This window comes from Octopus bimaculoides, chromosome 26 (assembly GCF_046866305.1).
Source record: "Octopus bimaculoides isolate indiv1 chromosome 26, ASM4686630v1, whole genome shotgun sequence".
Taxonomy (NCBI): Eukaryota; Metazoa; Mollusca; class Cephalopoda; order Octopoda; family Octopodidae; genus Octopus; species Octopus bimaculoides.
In genome coordinates, this window is record NC_142953.1 from 26004286 (window position 1) to 26030474 (window position 26189).

Consider the following 26189-nt stretch of genomic DNA (forward strand, 5'->3'; position numbering starts at 1 on the left):
TCCAGTATTTGGAATTCATCCTCGCTCTATGTGGCCAAGCATTATCCTGATGGATGAACACCTTTCGTCTTGAAACCAAAGATGGTTGTTTTTCTTCTAGCGCTGACTTAAGCCGTTCACAGTAGATCTCCTTTGTTATCATTTGGTTTGGATTTAAAAGTTCAAAGTGAACCAAACCTTTCATATCCCACCAAACAGATAACAATACCTTATGTGGGTGAAAACCTTCTTTAGCCTGGGGTGCTGGTGTTTCTCCCTTCCCTACCCACTGTCTTTGGCACTTGACACTTTTATAGAGAACCCATTTCCTGTCCCCATCTACTATTCAGTTCAAAAAAGTTGCATTTGTGAAAGTGACAGCAAAGAAGAGCACACATTCACTCTCTACACGTGATTAGACTCGGGAAAGTCTGTGAGGAACCCATTGGCCCAATTTTCTGACTTTTCCGCTGGCACACAGGTGTCGATGAATGGGTGAATGACCAAATCCAAGGTTCTCTGCTAGTTCCTCAACACTTACGATGGGATTTTGTTCCACCAGGGTTTTTAGGATGTCCTTGTTGAGCTCTACAGATCTAGGACGAGGCTCATTTTCTAAGCTGTAGTTTCTGGCTCGGAATTTTTGGAATCACCATTTACACTGGCTTACGCTTATTGTCTGATCTTCATATACTGCATTAATATTCCTCGAATATGCTCCTTTGTCATTTACATTACAGCTTTGAAAAAATAACTGTTAAAATCGAACTGCACTCTTCAAAACTTGCACTAAGAATAAGTACAAGGTAAAACTACTACTTGCTTTTATAGCAAGTTGATGCAGGTAGTTTATCCCATTCTCCTCTGACTTTTAGTTCATGCAATCGAAAACACTGTATTATTTATGGGATGACCCAACACGTGGTTACCTGATCACAGTGAGAGAGAGAGAGAGAGTGATCAAGAATGAGGACAGAAATGGGTGTGGTGATATGAAGGTAAGAGAAGCAGCCAATTCACGAGGGATGGTTGTTGGGTGATGCTCACAATATGTGGTGAAGTGGGGGATTGCATTAGTTACCCACAGAGTCAATCAGGTATTGGAGAGAGATATCGCACCCAGTGACTGACACAGCAATATTATCATGGATAAAGATTAGCTCTAGAAAGAACTACGGAGATATCAAATTCACAGACTAAGAAGTTATGAAAGCAACATAGTTATAGTACAACTGACGAGGAAGAGAATTAGCTTGGACGAAATTGGAATTTAGTACGACTGACAAACTCATCGTAGCAAGATGAGGGAGACATCAAGTAATGATCCTGACACCACTGAAAACCTCCCTCTTCCTGCCAGGTACAAAACTTCAGGGCTGCCAGCATCATCATTGGCATGATGAAAAGTAAATGTGGAAAGGCTGTAGAAATGCAGGAGTTATTGTGCACAAGGGGTTAGATAGAAGTGGGGGTGGTACAAAAACCACATTCTCCGAGAACAGGGAATACAGGTATGAACATTTCTGGGGTAGGTGGAGTATTGGAGTAGGTATTTTTTTCTGTCTTGTAGGCATTTCCAGATGCCTTCTGTTATAAGTTTGTCTCTATCTCTTCCTTGTTTGACATACATATCATCTAAAACCTCTGAACTTAAGTTTAACAGAAGGACATTTCAATTTCCATATCTTCATCCTCTAGGTTGTCTTATATCTCTGTCTCACCAAATGTGCCATAGCCATTAAGAGCTGATGACATCAGGATTTCACAAGATTTGAGGGCCAATATCCTACATGTTGCTTTTTTTGTAGCAGACACAATTCAATTTCAGCCAAGTGGAATGAAGTATCTTATTCAAGGACACTATGTTAACGAGACAAGTTCTTTGCTAAGAGTTGTTGGCACTCCGTCGCTTACGACGTCGAGGGTTCCAGTTGATCCGATCAACGGAACAGCCTGCTCGTGAAATTAACGTGCAAGTGGCTGAGCACTCCACAGATACGTGTACCCTTAACGTAGTTCTCGGGGATATTCAGCGTGACACAGAGTGACAAGGCTGACCCTTTGAATTACAGGCACAACAGAAACAGGAAGAAAGAGTGAGAGAAAGTTGTGGTGGAAGAGTACAGCAGGGTTCGCCACCATCCCCTGCCGGAGCCTCGTGGAGCTTTTAGGTGTTTTCACTCAATAAACACTCACAACGCCCGGTCTGGGAATCGAAACTGCGATCCTATGACCGCGAGTCCTCTTCCCTAACCACTGGGCCATTGCGCCTCCACTTTGCTAAGAGTAAACCACTATTAAATAGCATTCATTGATCTGGAGAAGGCGTTTGACAAGGATCCTTGTTGTCTGGTGATTGCTAAGTAAATTAAGGATAAATGAATGACTTGTTAAAGTTATGCAAGCAGTGAGGCAAGAGTTCAGTAAGTAATTTAGTGTGGAAGTAGGGGGTCGATTAGGGTTCAGTTGTTTGCCCCCCTCCTTTTTACTACAGTTCATCAGGTCATTACAGAGGAGTTAAAGATTAGCCGTTCATGGGAACTTGTATGACCTACCACATGCCAACAAATGTGGAAGATAAGATGCACTTTTTTACCCTCTAAAATGTCTCCAAAAATTCGCCCTGGGTCCTATATGCGAAGATGTGCCTCCCATGAGTTTTAATGTACTAAAAGCACTTTTTCCAAAGTATGCATTGCTGAAATTGGAGTGCATCCAACAAGCCTGAGCATTGTTTATGCAATCAAATATAGTGAATATATTGAAGGTTTAGAGAGGTAACTCTAGACATGGAAACATCATCATTGTTTAATGTTCGCTTTCCATGCTAGCATGGGTTGGATGGTTTGACAGGACTGGCAAGCCAGAAAGCTACACCAGGCTCCAATCTGATCTGGCAAGGTTCCTGCAGCTGGATGGCCTTCCTCACCAACCACTCTGAGAATGTAGTGGGTGCTTTTATGTGCCACTGGCACAAGAGCCAGTCAGGCAGCACTGGCATCGATCATGCTCAAATGGTGCTTTTTACATGTCACGGGTACAGGAGCCAGTCAGGCGGAACTGGCAATGACCACGCTCGAATGGTACTTTTTAAATACCACCAGCACGGGACCAGTCAGGTGGCACTGGCAGTGACCACGTTCGTATGGTGCATTTTATGTGCCAGTAGGACTGGCATCGACCGCGCTCAAATGGTACTTTTTACGTGCCACCAGAACGGGTCCCAGTCTGATGGTTCTGGCATCAGCCACAACAATGATTTCACTTGACTCAACAGGTCTTCTCAACAGTTTTATTGCCCAATGATTGAAGGGTACTCTTAAATGGGCTGGTTACACCCCTGGCATAGGCCACGGTTATGGTCTCACTTGGCTTGCCAGGTCTTCTCAAGCACAACATATCTCCAAAGGTCTTGGTAGCTTGTCAGTGCCTCTGTGAGGCCCAATGTTCAAAGGTTGTGCTTCACCACCTCATCCCAAGTCTTCCTGGGTCTACCTCTTCCACAGGTTCCCTCAACTGCTAGGGTGTGACACTTTTTCACACAGTTGTCTTCATCTGTATGCAACACATGACCATACCAGCACAGTCGTCTCTTTTGCACACATCTGAACTTCTGATGTCCAACTTTTCTCTCAGAGCGCTTACACTCTGTCGTGTATGCACACTGACATTACACATCCAGCAGAGCATACTAGCTTCGTTCCTTGCAAGCTTACACGTTCTCAGTAGTCATAGCTCATGTTTCACTGCCATGTAGCATGGCTGTTCACACACAGGCATCATACAGTCTACCTTTCACTCTGAGTGAGAGGACCTTTGTTACCAGCAGAGGTAGGAGCTCTCTGAACTTTGCCCAGGCTATTCTTATTCTAGCAGCTATGCTCTCAGAGCATCCATCCTTGCTACTGACTTGGTCACCTAGGTAACAGAAACTATCAACTACTTCTAGTTTTTTCCCCCAGCATGTGACGGAAACTGTTTTCTGCACATTTTCAGTGTTTATTGCTCCTGAGCATTTGCCACACGCAAAAACTATCGTCCCAGTTAGCCTTCCTTTGATATTGCTGCACCTCTTATGTGTCCATAGCTTACACCGGGTACATCTTGTGGAATTTCTACCTATGCCTTTTCTACAAATCGAGCAGAGCCATCTACCTTCCTACTTACTAAGACTTTGGTTTTTGCTAGGTTAACTCTAAGGCCCTTCAATTCTAGACCTTGCTTCCACACCTGAAACTTCTTTAGTTCTCAAAGTGACTTAGCTATTAGAGCAAGGTCATCAGCATAGAGGAGCTCCCAGAGGCATCCTATCCTGGAGGACTATGATGAATAAGAGGGGGCTGAGGACTGATCGTTGGTGGAATTCTTCACTATACTCATTGCCAACCCTCACCTTACTGACAGCATCCCTACAATTGAGAAGTCTTAAAGTAAATCTAGCAAAGGTAAAAGTTTTAGCACAAAATGATAGAACAGAAGACTAAGAGTTTAAAATATAAGTTAGATCCTTTATAAATTCTCAGTTTACATTCAGTAGTGTTTGAGTTTTGTCCTCTTTCAGCTGAGCAAACTATTTGATTGACTCAGCTCTAGCCACCTTTACAAATTTGGGGTCTTTGTAGTATCAATTTGAGGAATATGTAGAATAGACAAGAAGTTTCCATGAAACAGGGATTCAATCCAATTTCGTTTGTATTCCTGGTTGTAACCATTTCATTTCATTTGGTGGCTGCTTAAATTTTTGTGTGCAGCCTGATATTTTGGAAGATAATTCTGGCATGGTATCAATAATTCCATTCAATGACGCAGGTTTCTTCCTCATTAATGTTATTTTCACTGAAACTAGACAAATCAAAACATTTTTTTCATTAAAATTGAAATACATCCTTTTCAATATTTTCAATTTTCTGAAAGAGAAATTCTTCAAATTCATCTTTGGAAATTGGTTTTATTCTTCTTGTGATGTGATCATGTGATCAACCAAACTTATCACATGTTGTTATACATTGCTGGTCACAATGCACTTTGCATTGTTTTTTTCAGCTTTCAAATGATGCCACCCTGCTGCCAAGGCAAGCAAGTCAACAATCCCCTTAATTAGAAGGCTGGTCCATTGCAGGGTTGTGTATCTGCCACGACTGCAATTTTGCTTGGCTCGCTGGGTCAAAGATTTAGGGACATCCTAATTGAGAAATTTGGGGAAAGGGAGGAGCAGCTACAGGTTTGTGACATAAAGGGCAACTGGGAATTCCTGAGGGACAGCTTGCTGAGTGCTACAGACCAAATCTGTGGCTGGTGCAAAGTCCCAGATAACTTTGTTCACTTTTCCAGGCAAGCAGGGAAAAGTGGACACCATTATGATGAGGAATGTGTGGATGTGTGCGAGTCTGTTACTTCTGTTGTATGTATTCGTATTTGATTAAGAAACTTGAGAGTCAGACACACATACACACACATGGGGTGGACGGGCAAACCAGCATCCTTCCACTTTTGATCTAAAAAGCTGAGGTTAACTGATGAGTCTATGTAATGCATTCATGTATTTATTTGTTTGAGGTGAATTGATAGACTCCTCTTCCATTAGAAGAAACAATAATTCATTTAATAACATCTATGTGTGTATATGTGTACACATGTGTGCATATATGTACACACACACACACACACACATATATATATATGTGCAGGTGGCACGTAAAACACACCATTTTGAGTGTGGCCGTCGCCAGTTCCACCTGATTGGCCCTCATGCTGGTGGCATGTAAAACACCCACTATACTCTCGGAGTGGTTGGCGTTAGGAAGGGCATCCAGCTGTAGAAACTCTGCCAAATCAGATTGGAGCCTGGTGTCGCCTCCTGGTCCACCAGTCCTCAGTCAAATCGTCCAACCCATGCTAGCATAGAAAGCGGATGTTAAACGATGATGATGATGATGATGATGATGATATATATATATATATATATATATATACGTGTGTGCATATATGTATGTACGTATGCATAACATCCTTCAGATTATGTTATACATTTGTCATAAATATAAGGGTATAAATTATCACAAATGATAAAACTGTATTGTTGGGGAACAAGATGTTATACATTGTATATATTGTTGGAATAGTTGAGAAATATACTTATTATATTACATATTGTTGAAATACATAACAAAATTTACATCATGTACTATACGGTGTTGAATATATACTCTTATATATATTACATGTTATACATTGTTAGAATATGTAATAAAACACATCATAAACCATATATTGTTATATATGATATGTATTACATGCTATACATATTGATGCAATATATGATAAACTTTATATCATATACTAGGTGTTGGAATAGATGATAATCATCATCATCATTTATCGTTTGTTTTCCATGCTGGCATGGGTTGGATATTTCGACAGGAGTTGGCCAGCTGGAGAGCTGAACCAAACTGTCTGTTTTAGCATATTTTCTATGGCTATGTTATGTTTTAATACAGAATTATTAACTTGGATTGCATTACTCAAATGCAAGCCAATAATGGAGTCAATATGTGAGCAAATACAATGCAATATATACTCAGAAATACACGCTGATTAAAAACAAAAAAAAAACCAGAACCTAAAGATCCATGTGCAAAAAGTACCATGCCTCTTTCGGAACAAACCAGTATGCAAATTAGAAGACAGTCAAAAGTTCACTTTTAAAGGACACAAGGTGAATGCATGAAATAAAGCAGAGTCACTAAATTTAATTCATCGTAAGGTAAATACCACCATGACCGATATCCAAAATACAGTGGAGAAGGCTAGCCACTGGATTTGGTCAAAAAGAGACGATGAGAGATGGCTAGAGAAATATTGAGCTTTGTTTTATTAATCAGTTGATCTAGCAAGTAGGGCCTCATATCAGTGAGGGTGGCCGGTGTGCATTGATGCTGTTGAGAGGGTAGGCCCCGAAACGGCGTGCATTCTCTCCTGATGACCCCATACACTTGCTGGCTTCCGGTATGCGGAGTTCTCGACTGGTAGCACTTGCATGTGCGAGTTGTTTGCAAGACATCTTAGTCAGAACATAGAATTAAATTAGAGCAAATTAACGGGCTGGATGCCCTTTCTAATGCCAACCACTTTAAATGGTGTGCTGGGTATTTTTATATATGCCACCAGCATGTGGTTTCCATGTGACATCAAAACAAGTGCCTTTTGTGTGTCACCAGCGCCTGTGAGCTCACAAGACAAGGACAATATTATATTATACAGAGGCACAAGTATTGCTATATGACTAAGATGTTTACTTCCCGACCAAATTGTTTCAAGTTCAGTCCCACCTTGGGTAAGAATCTTCTACTATAACCCTGGGCCAAAGCTTTGTTATAGTGTTGTTGCCTTGTACGAATACATACAAGTGACACAAGATCCATATCATAAGTAACAGATTCTCACATTCATCATCGTAATGATGTCCTTTTTTCGTTGCTTGCCTGGAAAAGTGAATAAAGTTATCTTTATGATGATGATGATGAGTCAGATTTTCTGTATCTGGATGTTTCCTGTTGCCTACTCTCACCTATTTTCAAACAAGGAAATATTTCCCCATGGCCAGTTAAATTTGGGGAAGAATATTGGAAATGAACAATGCTGCTTGTATGACTGGCAATCATTTAATGCCTATATATCCATGCTGGTATGGGTCAGATATGATTCACTGAGGCAGATTTTCTATGGCCAGATGCTCTTCCTGTCACCAACCTCCATTCTTCACCTTGTTTCCCGGCAAGGAAATATTTTCTCCTGAGCACAGAAGATCATAAACGAACAGCAAGACTTGTGTGTTAGAGTTGTTTGTTTGCAATTAGCATGTGATGTCCAGAAAGGAATTGCCACTCCGTTGGATATGATGACAAGTGTTTCGATTAATCCAATCAATGGAACAGCCTGCTTGTGTAATTAACGTGCAAGTGGCTGAGTATTCCATAGATATGGGTATCCTTCAGGTAGATTCAGTGTGACACAGAATGCAACAAGGCTCGCAACTCATTTTTGCCAGTGGAATGGACTGGAGAAATGTGAAATAAAGTGTCTTGCTCAAGAATGCACAGCTAGGAATTGAACTCATGATCCTATGATCATGAGTCAAATACCCTAAGCACTAAGCCATGCACCTTCACAATGTCATGGTAAGGTGAGAGAACACACTTGACAGGCTTCTCTACAGTTTCCACTTACCAGATTCACTCACAGGGCTTTGGTCAACCTGAAGGTGTAATATGAGACACTTGTCCAGAGTGTCTAGCAGCGGGACTGAACCCAAAACCATGATGTTGTAAAGCAAACTTCTTAACTACCCAGCCATGCTTCTCTTAAGAAATACATTTGAGACTATTCTGTACTACGTAGTGAAGTATTTGTGGTTATTAGAACTCAAAAACTTCTGAAATCTGAGGATAATTTCTGCATACAACAAATTCCATGGCCCTTTTGATACCAACCCAACTGAACCCCCCCCCCCCTGGTTTTGTGGTACAAACTTCTTGTTTAAATCGATCTGATTTAAAACCTTCCATTCAAATTTCCAATCACAACTTCATAATGACAAAGTTATTTTACAAAATTCTTCAAAAACAAAAAAAAAGCAGTGTATTACAACAGAAATATGGTAACAAAAGGACCGAATTCCTTCTGTTCTCCAGCAAATATGAAGTCCAGAGATAAGAGACCTTTTCCTTTTCAGGAATAAAATCAGAACACAGACTGTTTGTTTCGTATTTTAAGAAAAAAAAAACATCCCTATTATTTAATTTCACAATGTAGAAAGTATCATATTTTTAGCTAAGAAAAAGAAAGAAAAGGGTCCTTAATAGAATTATAATTACATTAAGAGGAGGGGATTTATGTTCCTTCCAGACCAGATTCTAGAATCTTCAATAAATAACTGCCTAATTCTTCATCCTGTAATTAGAAGAAAAAAAGAGTGAAACAATGTTAGCATAAAAACATATTAGAAATACTTGGTTCCCTTATTTTCAGTATCAACAACAGTATTAGTGACTTCTATTCTTACATCATCATCATCATCATCATCGTTTAACGTCCGCTTTCCATGCTAGCATGGGTTGGACGATTTGACATATAATTTTATATAAATACTATATTTTGGCAATGTGCGCGTGTATATCATTATATAAGCACCATTCGAGCGTGGCCAATGCCAATGCTGGTGGCACGTAAAGAGCATCATTTGAGCGTGGTTGAAGCCAGTGGTACCTGACTGGCACCCATGCCGGTGGCACATGAAAAGCACCATTCGAGCACGATCATTGTCAGTGGCGCCTGACTGGCTCATGTGCCAGTGACATGTAAAAAGCACCATTCGAGCATGGTCAATGCCAGTGCCACCTGACTGGCTCATGTGCCAGTAGCATGTAAAAAGTACTCACTACACTCTCGGAGCGGTTGGCATTAGGAAGGGCATCCAGCTGTAGAAACCTTGCCAGATCAGATTGGAACCTGGTGCAGCCTCCTGGCTTGCCAGTCCTCAGTCAAATTGTCCAACCCATGACAGCATGGAAAGTGGACGTTAAACGACGATGATGATGATGCAAAATATATAGATATATCATCATCATCATTATTTAACTTCCAGTGTCCATGCTGGCATGGGTTGGACAGTTTGACCAGAGCTAGCAAGCTGGGGAGCTGCACCAGACTCCAGTCTGATTTGGCATGGTTCCTATGGCTGGACGCCCATCCTATTGTTAACCACTTTACAGAGTGTGCTGGGTGCTTTTACATGGCACTGCAAAACCATTTTTACATGGTGCTGCATGAGCGTTTTTATGTGACACAGCCACAAGTGCTTTTCACCACTAGAGGCATTAGATATCAACACTTCTGCTGTGGAGTAGAGGTCTTCTTCAGTACAGTAAGGTGCCAGACGTCTTGGTCCTATCCACTTACTAAGGTTATCTCTACAGATTTTCTATAGATATTATGGCCAGCACTGATCTGTAACAATGTTTTGTATGTGCATACACTTAATGTAAGAAGCTTGCTTCCCAACCACATGGTTCCAGGTTCAGTCCCACTGCGTGGCACCTTGGGCAAGTGTCTTCTACTATAGACTCAAGCTGACCAAAGCCTTAAGAGTGGATTTGGTACACGGAAACTGAAAGAAGCCCATCATATATATATATATATATATATATATATATATATATATATATATATATATATACACACACACACACAATTATAAATAAGGGTAAAAGAAAATTTTTTCTGCCAATATGCTGAAAAATAGACGTTAGAACGTCTAACTATACACAATATTTTTCACTATAAATACACAGCATGCTGAAACGAAGAAATTTTTTTAAAATTCGTTATTCCTGAATTGGACTGATTTCTGGATTAATCCACAAGGATTCTTCCTTCTTCAGTGAGAAACACGATTAGAAATAAATAGAACATTCACATATACACCTTGGAAGAAGCAGATGCAAAGTCATGGGTACATTTAAGTACCCCCCAAATATATCGAAACAGAAATTCTGTAGCAAGCCTCAGCACATGTGTAGATGGCATGGAAAACTCATAAGTGGCATAGAAAAATTTTTTTTCTTTTGCCCTTATTTATAATTGTTTATATTTTTACCTTGAAAGATATTCTAATATGCTGGCCACTGATTTTTCAAAAAAAAAATTATCCTTAGATTAGAAGTATATATATAGGTATATATTTATGTATGTGTTTTTGCGTCTGTTTTTGTCCTCCCCCCACCATCACCTGACAACCGATGTTGGTGTGTTTATGTCCCTGTAACTTAGCAGTTCGGCAAAAGAGACCGATAGAATAAGTAACAGGTTTACAAAGAACAAATTCAGGGGTTGATTTCATCAACTAAAAGGCGGTGCTCCAGCATGGTCGCAATCAAACACCTGAAACAAATAAAATAATATATATATATATATATATATATATATATATATATATATATATATATATGTGTATATATATATAAGGCTGTGTAGTTCATGCTTGATCTGCAGCAGAACCTTCCAAGCACGCATCAGACTGATCGGTGAGAGCCAGACACACCGTGCCTTGTCTGCTTATGTCATGTGACATCCTTGGTCATCATCAACAACGATGAATGAACTAATTAATGTCTGTGTAAAAATATAAACTAATGAGGGAAAACTAGAGGGAAAACAAATTTGTTGTTACAAATGAAAGTCCCCTGTGATACTTGTTCCACCTGAGTTACACAGACAATCCCTTATAAATGCAATGGTTGGTTCATTGGAAACTAGCAACCAATGATGTTATTTTTCTTTCAAAATACAACAAAATAAAATGAAAAAAAAAAGGAAAACAAAAGAACACTGACCTGATGGAGCCATGAAACAGCGATATCTTTGGTTTCTTCATCTCCGGACACTTTTACTAGAACTGTGTCAGCAATTGTGATGGAACCGTCCGATGAGTAATGAATTGGGTAGTCTTTTAATTTGCTGGAAATATAGTTTTAGTTTGATACAGTCTTCAACAACACATATACAACTACATTATATATATCTGGTATATGAGAATGAGACAATATCAAATTACAATAGTCATCTATGTATCATACTTGATGAATATACATGGTTGATAGGCCTGTTACGGCAGTATTTATCCAAAGATAACGTTTCTTATAGACTTACTGTGTAAAAAAAACAAATATCAGAGAGAGAGAGAGAGACAAAGATAGACAGACAGAAAGAGAGATGAAAATTCATCCGAATAAACCAAGTGAACAAAAAAAAATATGGATAAGGCAGGTTAACTTACTTTTTAATTTTTTGGTAAAGTTTGTCAGCGCTATCAGAGATGGGACCATCGTCATCGAGTGAAATAGTAGATGTGAACCGAAGCTGGTGCTGCTTCAAGCCCAACTCACGCATGGCCTGGGCCGGGTCAACAAGTTGGCTTTTCTGTAGCATGAATGTAAGAAATATGAATGAAGACAGAAGAGTTATGAAATTACATATCTAATAGGGGTTGCTGTTGCCTATGCGAGGATGGGAGGTGGTTATCAGGTTCAAATCCCAGAAGGGTTGATTTTGTAATTCTGATTCGTTTGGATCAATGGTTCATACATGGTAAGCACTTGGCATGCAGGGGGGTGGGAACTGAGGATGGGTTTTGTTTATGACAGGAAATCCAAACAGGAAAAGAATACACACTACTGTATATGATTATCTCTCTCTATTATCATCGTCATTGCTAGCATGGGTTGGATGGTTTGACAGGAGCCAGCCAGGTAGAAGACTACACCAGGCTACTGTGTGATTTGGCATGGTTTCTATGATTGGATGCCCTTCCTAACCCTAACCCTGCTGGGTTGGCTGGTTAGACAGGCGCTGGCCAGCTAAAGAGCTGCCCAAACATCATGTTTGTTTTGGCAGGGTTTCTACAGCTGGATGCCCTTCCTAATGCCAACCACTTTTTCAAGTACAGCAAACTGCCAGGTCCTCGGTCATCCTCTCTGTGAGTCTTAATGTCTGTAGATCCTTTCTCACCACTTTGTCCCATATATCCTGGGTCTACCCCTTCCATATGTTCCCTATAAAGAGGGATTAGTTGCCCTGTGGTTTATAGTAGAAGACACCTGCCCTAAGTGCAACAGAGTGGGACTGAACTCAAAGCCATATTGTTGTGAAATAAATAGCTTAACCATACAGGCATACCAGTGTAAATAATTTAAGAGGAATTGCATTGAATGACACAGGCAAAAACAATTTCGTTTGTAACTGGAGGAACAAAACAAAAAGACTTAATTCTAAATGTGAGAGATTATGGAAAAGGGAAGGGAGATAATTTCAAGACATTAATAATACTTTCGATCATCAGTCCTGGGCAAACTGGCCTGCAGTACTTTCTGAATGGCAGGCCGAATTGGATGAGAAAAATAATTTTTATTAAAACTTTTTAGTTGTGTGTTTTGCCTGATGATGAGTCGTGTCTCATGTAACTGACTTATCAAAAAAAAAAGAAAAAGAAAAAAAAGGTTGCCCATACTTGCTTTAAAATATAGGTGTGTACAGATATAATTAACAACTTTGTGTACACTATTTACATTATTTACAATTGACGGATACTTGTCCTCATCTTGTTTGATGATAACACAATGTTTCAGCTGATATACCCACCAGCCTTCATCAGGTGTGTTGGGGAAATTTCAAACCTGGGTTCTCGTTCCTAACGTATCTTTCGATGTTATTACTATTATTATTATTATTCAGGTCACTACTTGGAATCAAACTCGGAATCTTGGGGTTAGTAGCCTGTGCTCTTAACCACTATGCCATATGCCTGTGGTTAAGAGCATGGGCTATTAGCCCCAAGATTCCAAGTTCAATTCCAAGCAGTGACCTGAATAACAATAATAATAATAATAATAACAATAACAACAACATTGAAAAATACCTTAGGAATGAGAACCCAGGTTCGAAATGTCCCCAAGACACCTGATGAAGGCTGGAGGGTATATCAGCTGAAACGTTGTGTTAACAACAAACAAGATGAGGACAAATATCCATCAAATGTAAATAAAGTACATAATTCCTCATCTCTTAAATATAGAACAACTTTGTGTGTATTCAAACATGGAAAAAACTTTAACTGCAGAAACTGCTTTGGAGGAAAAATTACCCTTATACATAATTTGTGTGTGAAAACACACTACACCGGGCTATGAATGGTGTCACTGAAATGTCTGACAAGTGTTTCTGCGTAGTTCTGCTATTTGGCATTAGGAAGGACATCCAGCAGTAAGAGACCATGCCAAAACAGAGCCTGAACAGCCCTTCAGCCACTTTACAGAGCGTACTGGGTGCTTTTGTGTGAAGCTGGCATAGGTGATTTGTATGTGGCGCCACCTGTACACACCTATATTTTAATCATTCCTGCTTAGCATAGTTTTAATTAACTTTACTTTCAAATGTATTGATTAAATCACACACAAAAATAACTGAGTGAACTCATAAACAATAGAAGGATCGGAAAATATAGAAAGAAAATTGCATAAAAATATATTTACATTTGCTTTGATGACAAGGGCTCCATTTAGAATTCGTAATCGTTTGGGGTCAGGAACGGACAAACCTGTATGAGAAAAGAGATACTTAGTAACATAATGATTTCTCACATGGTACAAGAGCAGAAAATTTTAAGGGCTGGCATAGTTGATTATACCCTCACATATGACTGGTACATATTAGCTGTTGTTGGCACTCCGTCGCTTACGACGTCGAGGGTCCCAGTTGATCCGATCAACGGAACAGCCTGCTCGTGAAATTAACGTGCAAGTGGCTGAGCACTCCACAGGCACGTGTACCCTTAACATAGTTCTCGGGGAGTGTGACACAGTGTGACAAGGCTGACCCTTTGAATTACAGGCAGAACAGAAACAGGAAGTAAGAGTGAGAGAAAGTTGTGGTGAAAGAGTACAGCAGGGTTCACCACCATCCCCTGCCAGAGCCTCGTGGAGCTTTAGGTGTTTTCACTCAATAAACACTCACAACGCCCGGTCTGGGAATCGAAACCGCGATCCTATGACCGCGTGTCCACTGCCCTAACCACTGGGCCATTGCGCCTCCACGTACATATTAGCTAGAGAAGGAGGAAATGTAAAGTCAATAATCAACAGAATTTTACATCAGAATGTAAAAGATCAGAACTAAATACTGCATGGCAATATTTCAATATTGAACCCTTTAACATTCACATTACTTGAATGTTTAATTATTCACGTTGTTTTCAATTAATCAATCATTATCTTGTATCTTTGAGATTTCAAAGATGTGACTGTTAATTTTCATAATGATTTGAACATAAAGCAAGTAGAATATTTGGGCTTGACATGGCGGCCAGTTTCAATACTAAACTGGTTAATTCAAATATCCTATGAATTATACAATCACACACACACACACACACACACACACACAAAAGACCAACAAAAGTCCAGGGGACACTCGCAGTTAATATTATTAGGTTGACACTCATAGAAAGAATAAAGTTAAAGAGTAAAAGTAAAACGTTTCAGATATAGTCAAGATTAGAGGAAAGACCAGGAGAGACTGGGAGGAGGAGGAGGAGGAGACAAAAAAAAGGTAAGAAACCTGTCATCTACACATACACACACACACACACATATATATATGGAGTCTGGTGCAGTCCCTCAGTTTGCCAGTCCTGGTCAAACTGTCCAACCTATGCCAGCATGGACAATGGATGATGATGATTGCTGTTGTTGGCACTCCGTTGCTTACGACGTCGAGGGTTCCAGTTGATCCGATCAACGGAACAGCCTGCTCATGGAATTAACGTGCAAGTGGCTGAGCACTCCACAGACACGTGTACCATTAATGTAGTTCTCGGGGATATTCAGCGTGACACAGTGTGACAAGGCTGGCCCCTTTCAATTACAGGCACAACAGAAACAGGAAGTAAGAGTGAGAGAAAGTTGTGGTGGAAGAGTACAGCAGGGTTCGCCACCATCCCCTGCCGGAGCCTCGTGGAGCTTTAGGTGTTTTCGCTCAATAAACACTCACAACGCCCGGTCTGGGAATCGAAACCGCGATCCTTTGCCCTAACCACTGGGCCATTGCGCCTCCACGCAGATGATGATATAAAGGGTAAAGACCCTCTTTGGTCATGAATGATCATGAGTTTGCACCTAGAAAGCTCCCCTCCAAGGCACAAGTCCAAGCAAAGGTTGTGTATGGAAGACCAGCAGTCACAAATGCATACCAGCCTCTCTTCTCCATGCCACCGATGTTATCCGAGGAAAAGGCAAAGGGTCCGATACAGCTTGGCACCAGTGACATTGCAACTCATTTCTACAGATGAGTGAACTGAAGCAATGTGAAATAAAGTGTCTTGCTCAAGAACAACACACAGCTTGGTCCAGGAATTGAACTCACTACCTCTAGCTTGTGAGTCTGATGCTCTAACCACTGAGCCATGTGCCTTCACAAAGATATATATAAATTTAATCCAAGATTACAAAAGTTTCATGCTTTATGATACTTTAAACTGGCAGATTTAAAACACGGCATGTATCTCCAAGCAATTTTTCAGGCTCAGTTCATACATCAAATTTATTTAAAACTAGGATGCTGGACTGTGATAAAATGGGGGAAAATGAGAAGAAAAAAAAACATGTAATTGTGAATTAAATTGGTATTTATTCTCTCACAGGATGGGGTACTTTTTTAATGATTCGACCTACATTGGATCTATAAACTATGTGTGTATGTATGACAGGTTTCTTTTGGTTTCTGTCTACCAAATTCTTTCTTGTGAGGGAATTTGGTAGACAGAATAAAAGAGTAAAAACAAAATGTAAAAAAAAAAAAAAAAACGGGAAAGAACATCAGCACAAACCTGATAAAGAAGCTTCTCGCTTCAAGAGATTTACAGAAATGTCTAAAGGAACATTATGTATTGTACGGATAACAGTTGTCTCACCATTTGCTGGCTTGAAACAGTCGATTCCTGAAAGGGAGAAACAAGAGGGATGTAAGACAAATAGAGAAACAGGAGTGTTACAAGACACAGACATCATAACAAAAGGCAACACTTCTCGAAGATGTTGCCTTGAAGCATCAGGGGTATTAGAGGTATTTTGGGTTCAATCCCACTGCACAGCACCTTGGGCAAGTATCTTCTACTTTAACCCTTTCTGGGTCAAACTTTACCCTCCAGCTGGTCTCCAGAGCAGAAAGAATAAAGATGAGTAAAATCAGTCTTCCACACATACAAGCGTGTGTGTGTGGAGGACGGTGATTTTACTCATTTTTATTCTTTTAAGTGTTGGTGCCACTTAAAAGCACCCATGCCAGTGCTGCATCAATGCACTTGTGCTGGTGCTGCGTTAATTACACCCGTGACAGTAGAATGTAAAAAGCACCCAGCACACTCTGTAAAGTGGTTGACATTAGGAAAGATATCCAGTCATAGAAACCATGCCACAACAGACAAGTGGAGTCTAGCTAGCTCTTTGTCTCAAGCCATCCAACCCATGCCAGCATGGAAAGTGGATGTTAGACAATGATGATGACGATGATGAGACAGCACAAGAGTAATGATTTCAGCCACATTTTCTTCATCTATGTGTGATGCTCACTACCGCTTTACCAGGAATCTGGCTGAGATGAGGTTTCACCTATTCCAGTTATAGTGGGAATACACTGTGATAAGGTTAACTCCAGGCTGACCATTGCCATGTGGGTGCATTTGGTAGACAAACTGCGTGGAAGTTCATATAGGCGCAGGAGTGGCTGTGTGGCAAGTAGCTTGCTTACCAACCACATGGTTCCGAGTTCAGTCCCACTGCGTGGCACCTTGGGCAAGTGTCTTCTACTATAGCCTTGGGCCGACCAAAGCCTTGTGAGTGGATTTGGTAGACGGAAACTGAAAGAAGCCTGTCGCATATGTGTGTGTGTGTGTGTGTGAGTGAGTGTGTGTATATGCATGTGTCTTTGTCATCTTCACTGCTTGACAACCAGTGTTGCTTTTACAGTTCTATATTTAAGAGATGAGGAATTATGTACATTATTTACAATTGACAGATATTTGTCCTCATCTTGTTTGTTGTTAACACAACGTTTTGGCTGATATACACTCCAGCCGAGTAACAGTTTTTAAAAATATTTCTGCTGCTTTTAAATAAAGCACATTACTCTACCTCTGGTATTTGAGTACTCTTTTTTGCACCTTGTTGCACATTTATGTGCTCACTCCGGTATATATATATATATATATATATATATATATATATACATCAAAAGCTGAAAGAAACGAGAGGAAAAGTAAGTGGAGTCAACTTACCAAATTCCTGTTGAATTTTCTGTTTGAGGAAATCCATTTTAGCTGCTTCTCCATGGACTAACATTACGTTACGTGGCTCACACTGCGACACCAACTGCATTATACCTTTAGCATCAGCATGTGCACTGAATGACATGTATCTCACCTGCAGCTTCACCTCAAGCTTAACACCATCAAGCATGGGTCACATGCAGCGGTGGGAGTAAGAGGTGGTGAATGAAGGAGAAAGAGAGAGAGAGAGAAAAAGAAAAGCAATGTTGAGTAGGAAGGAGGAGTGGGTGATATATGGTGTAGGGAAATTAGAAAAAAAAAAGGGAATTTCACAATGATGAGATCACTGTTTATACAGGATGATATTAGATTCAATGGTGGCAAGAAGGAAAATAATTGTTTTCTGTGATCAGTCACTGTAATGGCTTTTACACACACACACACACACCCATATATTTCTTTAAATTCTTTAAATTGTTTCAACTTGAAAACTGCGGTCATGCAGGGGCACCACTGTATCCATATGTATGTATGTGCATATATATATATATATATATATATATATATATATATATATATAACTACCTACAGAATCAAATACGGTAAAAGCTCCATTTGAGCATGACCGATGCCAGTGTCACCTGACTGGCACCCATGCTGGTGGCACATGAAAAGCACCATTCGAGCGTGGTCAATGCTAGTGCTGCCTGACTGGCTCCTGTGCTGGTGGCACATAAAAAGTACTCACTACACTCTCGGAGTGCTTGGCATTAGGAAGGGCATCCAGCCGTAGAAAATTGCCAGATCAGATTGGAGCCTGGTGCAGCCTACTGGCTTGCCAGTCCTCAGTCAAACCGTCCAACCCATGCCAGCATGGAAAGTGGATGTTAAACAATGATGATGACGATAATTGTATATTTTTTTTAATGGCATTATAGGACAGGAGTGAAAGACTTGATCTGGCCATTTTAAGAATAAAACAGGTAGAATATTTTGGCTGGATATGGCCAGTTTAAATGCTAACGGGTTAAAGCAAAAAAACTATAGGCGTAGGAGTGGCTGTGTGGTAAGTAGCTTGCTTACCAAACACATGGTTCCAGGTTCAGTCCCACTGCGTGGCACCTTGGGCAAGTGTCTTCTACTATAGCCTCGGGCCAACCAAAGCCTTGTGAGTGGATTTGGTAGACGGAAACTGAAAGAAGCCCATCGTATATATGTGTGTGTGTGCGTGTATATGTTTGTGTGTCTGTGTGAAGACCCACAGGAGCTCTTATAACATCACCTGGGCCCATGTGTGTTGTAAATGCTATGCCTGTAAATAAATGACAGGACTTCAAATGTGACAGTACAGTAAGCTGGCTCGTATCTTAGTTCTAATGTTAGAGTGCACCAGAGATGCAAGAAGAAAAACATAAAAGAAAATAAAAATAATAAACATTATTCACTCACCACTTGTTTTTCAAACTCCAACCGTTTGACTCCACTGAGAACTTTATGTCCCACTGTCCCAGCAACACAATAACCAGGCATTATAAGCTGAAAGTAGACACACACATAGAAATTGGTTTCCAATTGACTTCAAATTTTGGCACAAGGCCGGCAGTTTTGAGGAAGGAGATAAGTCAGTTACATTGACCCCCAGTGCTGAACTGGTACTTATTTCAATGACACCGAAAGGATGAAAGGCAAAGCTGACCTCGGCAGAATTTGAACTCAGAACGTACGGACAGATGAAATGCCACTAAGCATTTTGCTTGGCCTGCTAACTATTCTGCCACCTTGCCACACACACACACACATTATAAACAGATTTGTCTTTCTTTTAACTATAGAGAATGATAATTCCTTTAGGTAATGTATATAAATGAATTGACTCAAAGAGGGCCATGGGCTGGTTCTCAGCTTCAGGTTCTGCCATAGCAGCAGCTAGATTAGAAATAGATCCCGCATCTCAAGACAATCTTCTATCTTTTACTTGTTTCAGTCACCAGACTTTGGCCATGCTGGGGCACTACCCTGAAGAGTTTTTATTTAAATCAATCAACCCCAGTACTTTTTTTTTTTTTAAGCCTGGAACTTATTCTATCAGACCCTTTTACTGAACTGCTAAGTTATGGGGATGTAAACATACCAACACTAGTTGTCAAGTGATTGGGGAGGGGGAGCAAACACAGACACACACACACACATATATATATATATATGTATGTATGTATATATATATATATATATATATATATATATATATATATATATATATACATACATATATATATATATATACCAGGTAATGTTGATTTAATGGAGGGAGTGAGCTTATGTCTACACAAACATTTGATCACTATAAATAAATCATTTGTGTGGTTGTTTGGTAAGAAACTGTCGAACCCTCGTATGTCATCTAACAACGGGAGAATCCATCATGTATATATACATACATACATACATACAGACACATACAATGGGCCTCTTTCAGTTTCTGTCAACCAAATCCACTCAAGGACTCGTGTGGTTGGGGATCATGAACCCAGAATCATGTGGTTGGGAAGCAAGCTTCTTACCACAGCCACGCCTACAGATAACTTTTACAATAAAGAATGACAGTAGTGAAATTATGAAGAAGGTAGAAATACTGACAGGTATCTTTTGTTTAGCAACAAAAAAAAAGATATATGTCTAAATTGGATTTGAAATTCTGACCCATGAAGATGGCTGTTCTCTACTTTTATGGAGCTGAAACCTGGACTTTGAAGAAGGAGCTTCAAGAATACTTTGACCGTACACATACCAAGCTGTTCATGAAGGCTCAAAACATCCCAAAGTGTGAGCACAAGAATCAAAGAGGAGATTTATGAACTCACTCCATCCATCTTCAATATTATTGCTCAATGCAGGGTCAATTTTGCTGACCACTGCCATTGTACTGAACAAAAGATCTCATCAGAGGATTTCCACACCTGAGTAGAGGACAGAGACCATTCAACTACATTGATGTTATAGACACACACAAGATGAAATTGGGGACCTACCAAAGACAAAAAGGACACAGATTCTTGCTGCAGTATTGTGAGATGTGTCTTACTTGCAATTCCTCGAAGAAGACTATTTGAATTCAACCAATTAGAAAATTTGGTGAATTTTTATGCACCTCTTCACACACAAGCACAAAAAGAAAAATGTAACTTCTCACAACAGAGATGTCAACTTACCATGTTGTTTTCGTTTGAAGCCCATTTGCGGAAGATTTGTAATGAGAGTCCAGCATGCAGCATTCCTGGTGTGGCAAACACCACCATTGCCCCAGGGTTGTCAATGAAAGCTCGATCAAATGGCTGAAAGATACATTGATAAAAACATAGCAAATCATAACAGTATTTCTTTCAGATTGATTACTACAGTTTCAGCTATCCGTGTATGTTAACCTATTGTTTTATGTTCACTTTTTTCATGCTGGTATGAGTGAAATGGGTTTCTATAGTTCATATTCAAGATACTTGCAGACCACATCTTGCTTTTTGGCTTGGTTTCTACAGCTGGATACCCTTTCTATCACCAACCCCTTTACAGAGCATAATTTTGTTGTGGCACAAGCACTAGAGAGGTCATCTGGTCCCTCAGCAAAATGAAAGAGTCTTTTCAATGCTCTCAATGTTGTCTCCATTTGTTCGTTCACCAGCATCACTAATGCCATCTCAACATCCCCAACAAGATTACACAGAGTTACTTTTCAACAACTTCTCTCATATCTGACATTGGTGTTCCCCACCACCTTTGCTCATCGCTCATTATATCCACCCCTATATACCTCCGACATCCATCTCTGCATCCAGAGAGAGAGAGAGAGAGAGAGAGAGAGTGGGGGGGCAAGGGAAAGAGCGAGAGAGCTATGCCAGCTCTCATTTGGTATTCATTTACAACTGAGCAGACTGGAGCAATGTGAAATGAAGAGCTTTGCTCAAGAACACAACACACCACCCAGTCCAGGAACTGAACCTACAGCCTTATGATCATAAGCCTGACAACCTAACCACTAGGCCATGTACTTTCTGACTTTGAGTTTACTTTGAACAATTAGTCCATATTACAGTTTCACACAAGTCATCAACTGCTTATTTATAAACTTCAAAAGACATTTACTGCTTCATCATCATAATCACAACCATCAAGACCCTAAGCTTTCCATCTGCATTTCTCTTCTTATCACCATAGCAACAATATATGTATCTAGCAGAAATACTTAACCATCAAATCTGGATCACTAAATCCAATGTAAAAAAAAGAAACAACTCAAGAAAAAGATCACAATTCCCAAGAATATTACCAAAGTCATTAAAACAATCTGACCATTCAAGACTGTGTGTGGAACTGGATCTAGCAACAATTTCATCTTTGGCACACTTTTTTTCTGAGCAAGACCACCACTATATATTCAGTACATTTTAGCCACTACTGATTGATGACCAGATAGGGAAGATAGCAGACAGTAGCAGAATCAGCAGCTGACCAGAGTGCTGCAACAGTGCGGAAACAATGGACGGATGGTGACAGCAGCACACAATGACCAGCTAAAATCACTACAACTACTACTATCATACCTGGTCCCAGAACAATTACCTTTGAACTATCTCAGCTTTTGTCGTTCATAGTAACGAGAACATCTCTTGTTTATGATAAAAATATTTTTTTATAAAAAGTCTCAGATTTTAGGGTTCTTTATCATAATGTGTGTGTGTGTAGCAAAGACAATAGTATACAATACAATACCTTGATATGTTTGAACTCAAACATGTTTCGCTGTACAAAGGTTTTCTTGATCTTCTGACTGGTCCATGTGATAAACAGTTTGTAATAATGGTTTGCCTACAAAATGTACACAAACACATACAAGATCAGTATATTTGCCAATTAACGAGAGTCACAGCCAGTTGAATTAACATGCCTGACCTATCAGTGGAACAACCAATGTTTTGAATCCTATATCCTAGTAACTTGCTTTCAAAGATATTTGAACCTTTTCGATACCGATATCCCTGAGACCACCATCGTTTTTGTGATATATAAATGCAGGTGTGGCTGTGTGGTAAGATGCTTGCTTCCCAACTACATGGTTCCAGGCTCAGTCCCACTGTATGGCACCTTAAGCAAGTGTGTTCTAATATAGCTTTGGGCCGACCAAAACACTGAGTGGATTTGGTAGATGGAAACTGAAAGAAGTCCGTTGTATATGTGTGTGTGTGTGTGTGTGCATTTGTCCCCAACCACTGCCTGATAACTGGTGTTGGTGTGTTTACATCCCCATAACTTGCAGTTTGGCAAAAAAAAAAAAAAAAACAATAGAAAGAGTATTATGCTTAAAAAAAAAGTACTGGGGTTGATTGATTCCACTAAAAATTTTTTAAGGCAATGCCCCAGCATGGCCTCATCAATGTTATCTGCCCTATATCCCAGTCTCATTAGTATCAAAGAGATTTAGTTCTCAGTAGCGCAAACTGTAGCTCCACCACGGTACCTCCTGGTCTTGTAGTGGTAGGGTTATTGTGAAATAAGAGTCTTTGCTTGAACAGTCCCATTGTTATCCTCTTCAGTATTGCTTTGATGTCTACAAGGATTCAATAAGAGTACATCATCATACTGTGTCTTCATTCATCCCAATCCTGTTGTCTTCCCTTCAGCTGACCCCAGTATTCTCAGATCTGACTATGCCATCCCTTGGGAAATCACCTCAATCTGTCTCTACATGGATTTTGAATTTGCACAATGAATTCATACAGATTAACTAACTCTTTGGTAGACCAGCATCTTAACATTTAAGGTGAACTGTTACCTTGGTCAAGGGAATATACAGATATAGCCCACACAGCAGTTTAATAAGGGTTTCAAATTTTGGCACAAGGCCAGCAATTTTAAGAGTGGAGGTAAGTCAATTACATCAACCCCAGTGCTCAACTGGTACTTATTTCCTTGACCTTGAAAGGATGAAACACCACCAAGCATTTTGACCAGCATGTTAATGATTCTATCACCGTAAACATCAATTTAATAATGGCAAAATTATTTCACTGAATTCTTTATTATTTTCACAATAAGTTGAAAAGAAAGGCCATGTATTTCGACAGAAATATGGTAACAAAAGGTTTAACGTTATGCAGAACAGAGAAAGAGATAAAGTAACTATTACTAGCCTTCTCAGTGAGCCCAAGTGAGAAATAAATGGGTACTTTTAGGTTCATCCGGTCCCAATATGTCTCTAGTAATATACACAATTCTTGTGCTCTTCCTAAAGCAAATACTGGAATCAAAACCTGGAGAATATAATGAAACAGGATTAGGAGTGACCTTTGATAGAGATAATGAATTTAATCCAAAGACAATGTAACATTTCCAAAAGAGGATTGAAAAGATCATTGAAGAATGTAGAGCAAAAGGAGGAGAATATAGTTCTTAAAGTGGGAAAAACTGAGAGGAAAGAGGCAAGAAACTTGTAGAAAATGTTTTTCTTATGTTTTTATACCTGAAAATAATACAATTTAAGAACAAGGTTACATTATTTTCATAATAAGGTGAACAGTGTTGGAGGGAATAAGAAAAGGACACCTATTACAAAGGGGAAAAATGAAAAGGATAACGAAAAAGAAAAATGTTGTCCTTATGTTTTTAACCTCAAAATAATAAAGAAAAAAAAACTTTATAAAAAAAAAAAACTTATAAAAATATTGACTTACCTTACCCCCTTTCTCGACACAACTGTGAACCTTCTTGAGGAAATCTCTCTCGCGACAACGCTTTGAATCTCGGATCGTTGTAGCGTAAGTGGATTCGGTAATAAGCAAATCTGGTCGACATTTGTCAATCCAAGCAGCTCCTAAATGTCTGTCTGGTGTCATGTTATAGTCACCCTGTGAATTAAATACAATTGTGAAATGTAAATGACCCACAAAATTTTGAAATACTGAACAATTTTAAACAAAAATATTTTCTTCATGGAGTGTTACAAGGGTCAATTAGAAGATTAATAATCAATTATGTTATTAGGTTATTAATTATGGCCAATATGGAGAGAAAGAAAGATTTTTCACTTAATTGTGGGTCCATATACCTCCTCACCTCTATACCACAAACATCATCATCTCGCATTCATTTCCCATGGGTTGGATGGTTTGACAGGATCCAACCGGCCAGAGAACTGCATCATGTTCTTATTTCTTCTTTGGCAGGGTTTCTATGGCTGTGTGTCCTTCCAAATACTTCCAACCAATTTACAGAGTGTATTGGGTGCTTCTCTTCAAAACACCAGCTCTAGTGAGAATATCATATAGCTCACAAGACTAAGACCCCCATTGGCTGAGTGGGGCTACAGTAGAGTGAACGTAACTTTATGGTACATGATGAAAATTTAAAGCATGAAGTAAGGAGTCAGAACAGAACAGGCCTCTTCCTGAAGTGGAGATGAGAAGTGAGGTAAAACTGGTGGTGACACTGTGCCAGGGTGGAGCCTGGAGGAGTGGCCTGGTAGAAATTGCAGTAGTGTGTGGAGTGATTAAGTAAACTCAACATATGTGTTGACATCAAGGGTTTCCTCCTTTAGACCTTACTGGAGGCTTTCTTCTGAAACAGAAAACCTCCAATGAGAGAGCTGGAATACTGTCACATGATCAACACTCAGATTGGATTTGAACAATACCATCAGCATTTGGATAGTGTCAAACCAAAAACAACACGAAAAGAAAAAAAGGTTTGATGCTATATTTATCCCTTCATCTTAGATACCATAATGAACCTGAAATCAGGATGTAGAGTGTCAAACAATCCAGTCCCGAGGGAGATGGGATGGAGAGAGAGGGAGAAAGGAGGGAAGGAGGGAGAAAGAAAAGGAGAGAGAGAGAGAGAGAGAGAGAGAGAGAAAGAGAGAGAGAGAAATTTGCTAAAAAAAAAAAAGAATAAAAGATGTGGTTAAGACAAGATTCCTTACTGTGTAGACAAGGGATTGCTGGCCAGACTTGACATAAAACATTGCAGCTCCTAAAACATGTCCTGCATAATATGCCTTTATTTCTAAATCAAGGTCCACCTGGAAAGAGAGAGAGAGATGCTATTGATATAAAAAAATATATAATATACGGTTATGTAGTAGCAAGTCATTTTCTGACCAAGCAGACACATGATCAAAGGTGTTCCAGCCATGAACATCCTGTCTTAATTCAGACACTGTGTTATTTTCTCTTTAATAAAACTGAAATGTGATTCAAAGGAGATTTGTCTGTTATTTCTAGCAGATCAAGCGACCATATGGATGCTCTCTTGTTGGCTTCATACATAATATACTGTTGGAGATGAATGA

The 26189-nt window shown here is 39.6% G+C and overlaps 1 protein-coding gene across 9 annotated transcripts in view; it reads right to left on the minus strand.

Moving 5' to 3' along the window:
- Positions 1-26189, minus strand: part of LOC106883976 (integrator complex subunit 11-like) — a 50278-nt gene that overhangs the window by 13424 nt on the left and 10665 nt on the right. For 5 of the 9 annotated variants that reach the window (XR_016238484.1, XR_016238486.1, XR_016238485.1 and 2 more), the window contains 12 exons: positions 25821-25919; positions 24574-24747; positions 24034-24153; positions 22616-22711; positions 21061-21183; positions 19301-19387; positions 17861-18023; positions 16415-16525; positions 14064-14128; positions 11813-11955; positions 11370-11493; positions 8853-8928 (listed from right to left, as the gene is read on the minus strand). Coding sequence is in view for 6 of the 9 variants with exons in the window: in XM_089342376.1 (XP_089198502.1) it covers positions 8869-8928; positions 11370-11493; positions 11813-11955; positions 14064-14128; positions 16415-16525; positions 17861-18023; positions 19301-19387; positions 21061-21183; positions 22616-22711; positions 24034-24153; positions 24574-24747; positions 25821-25919 (1365 nt within the window). In the remaining 3 variants the exon portion in view is untranslated. Of the gene's footprint in view, positions 1-4466; positions 4822-8852; positions 8929-11369; positions 11494-11812; positions 11956-14063; positions 14129-16414; positions 16526-17860; positions 18024-19300; positions 19388-21060; positions 21184-22615; positions 22712-24033; positions 24154-24573; positions 24748-25820; positions 25920-26189 lie in introns of those variants that run through there. The other 4 variants (XM_089342373.1, XM_089342370.1, XM_089342375.1 and 1 more) reach the window with 1 other exon arrangement.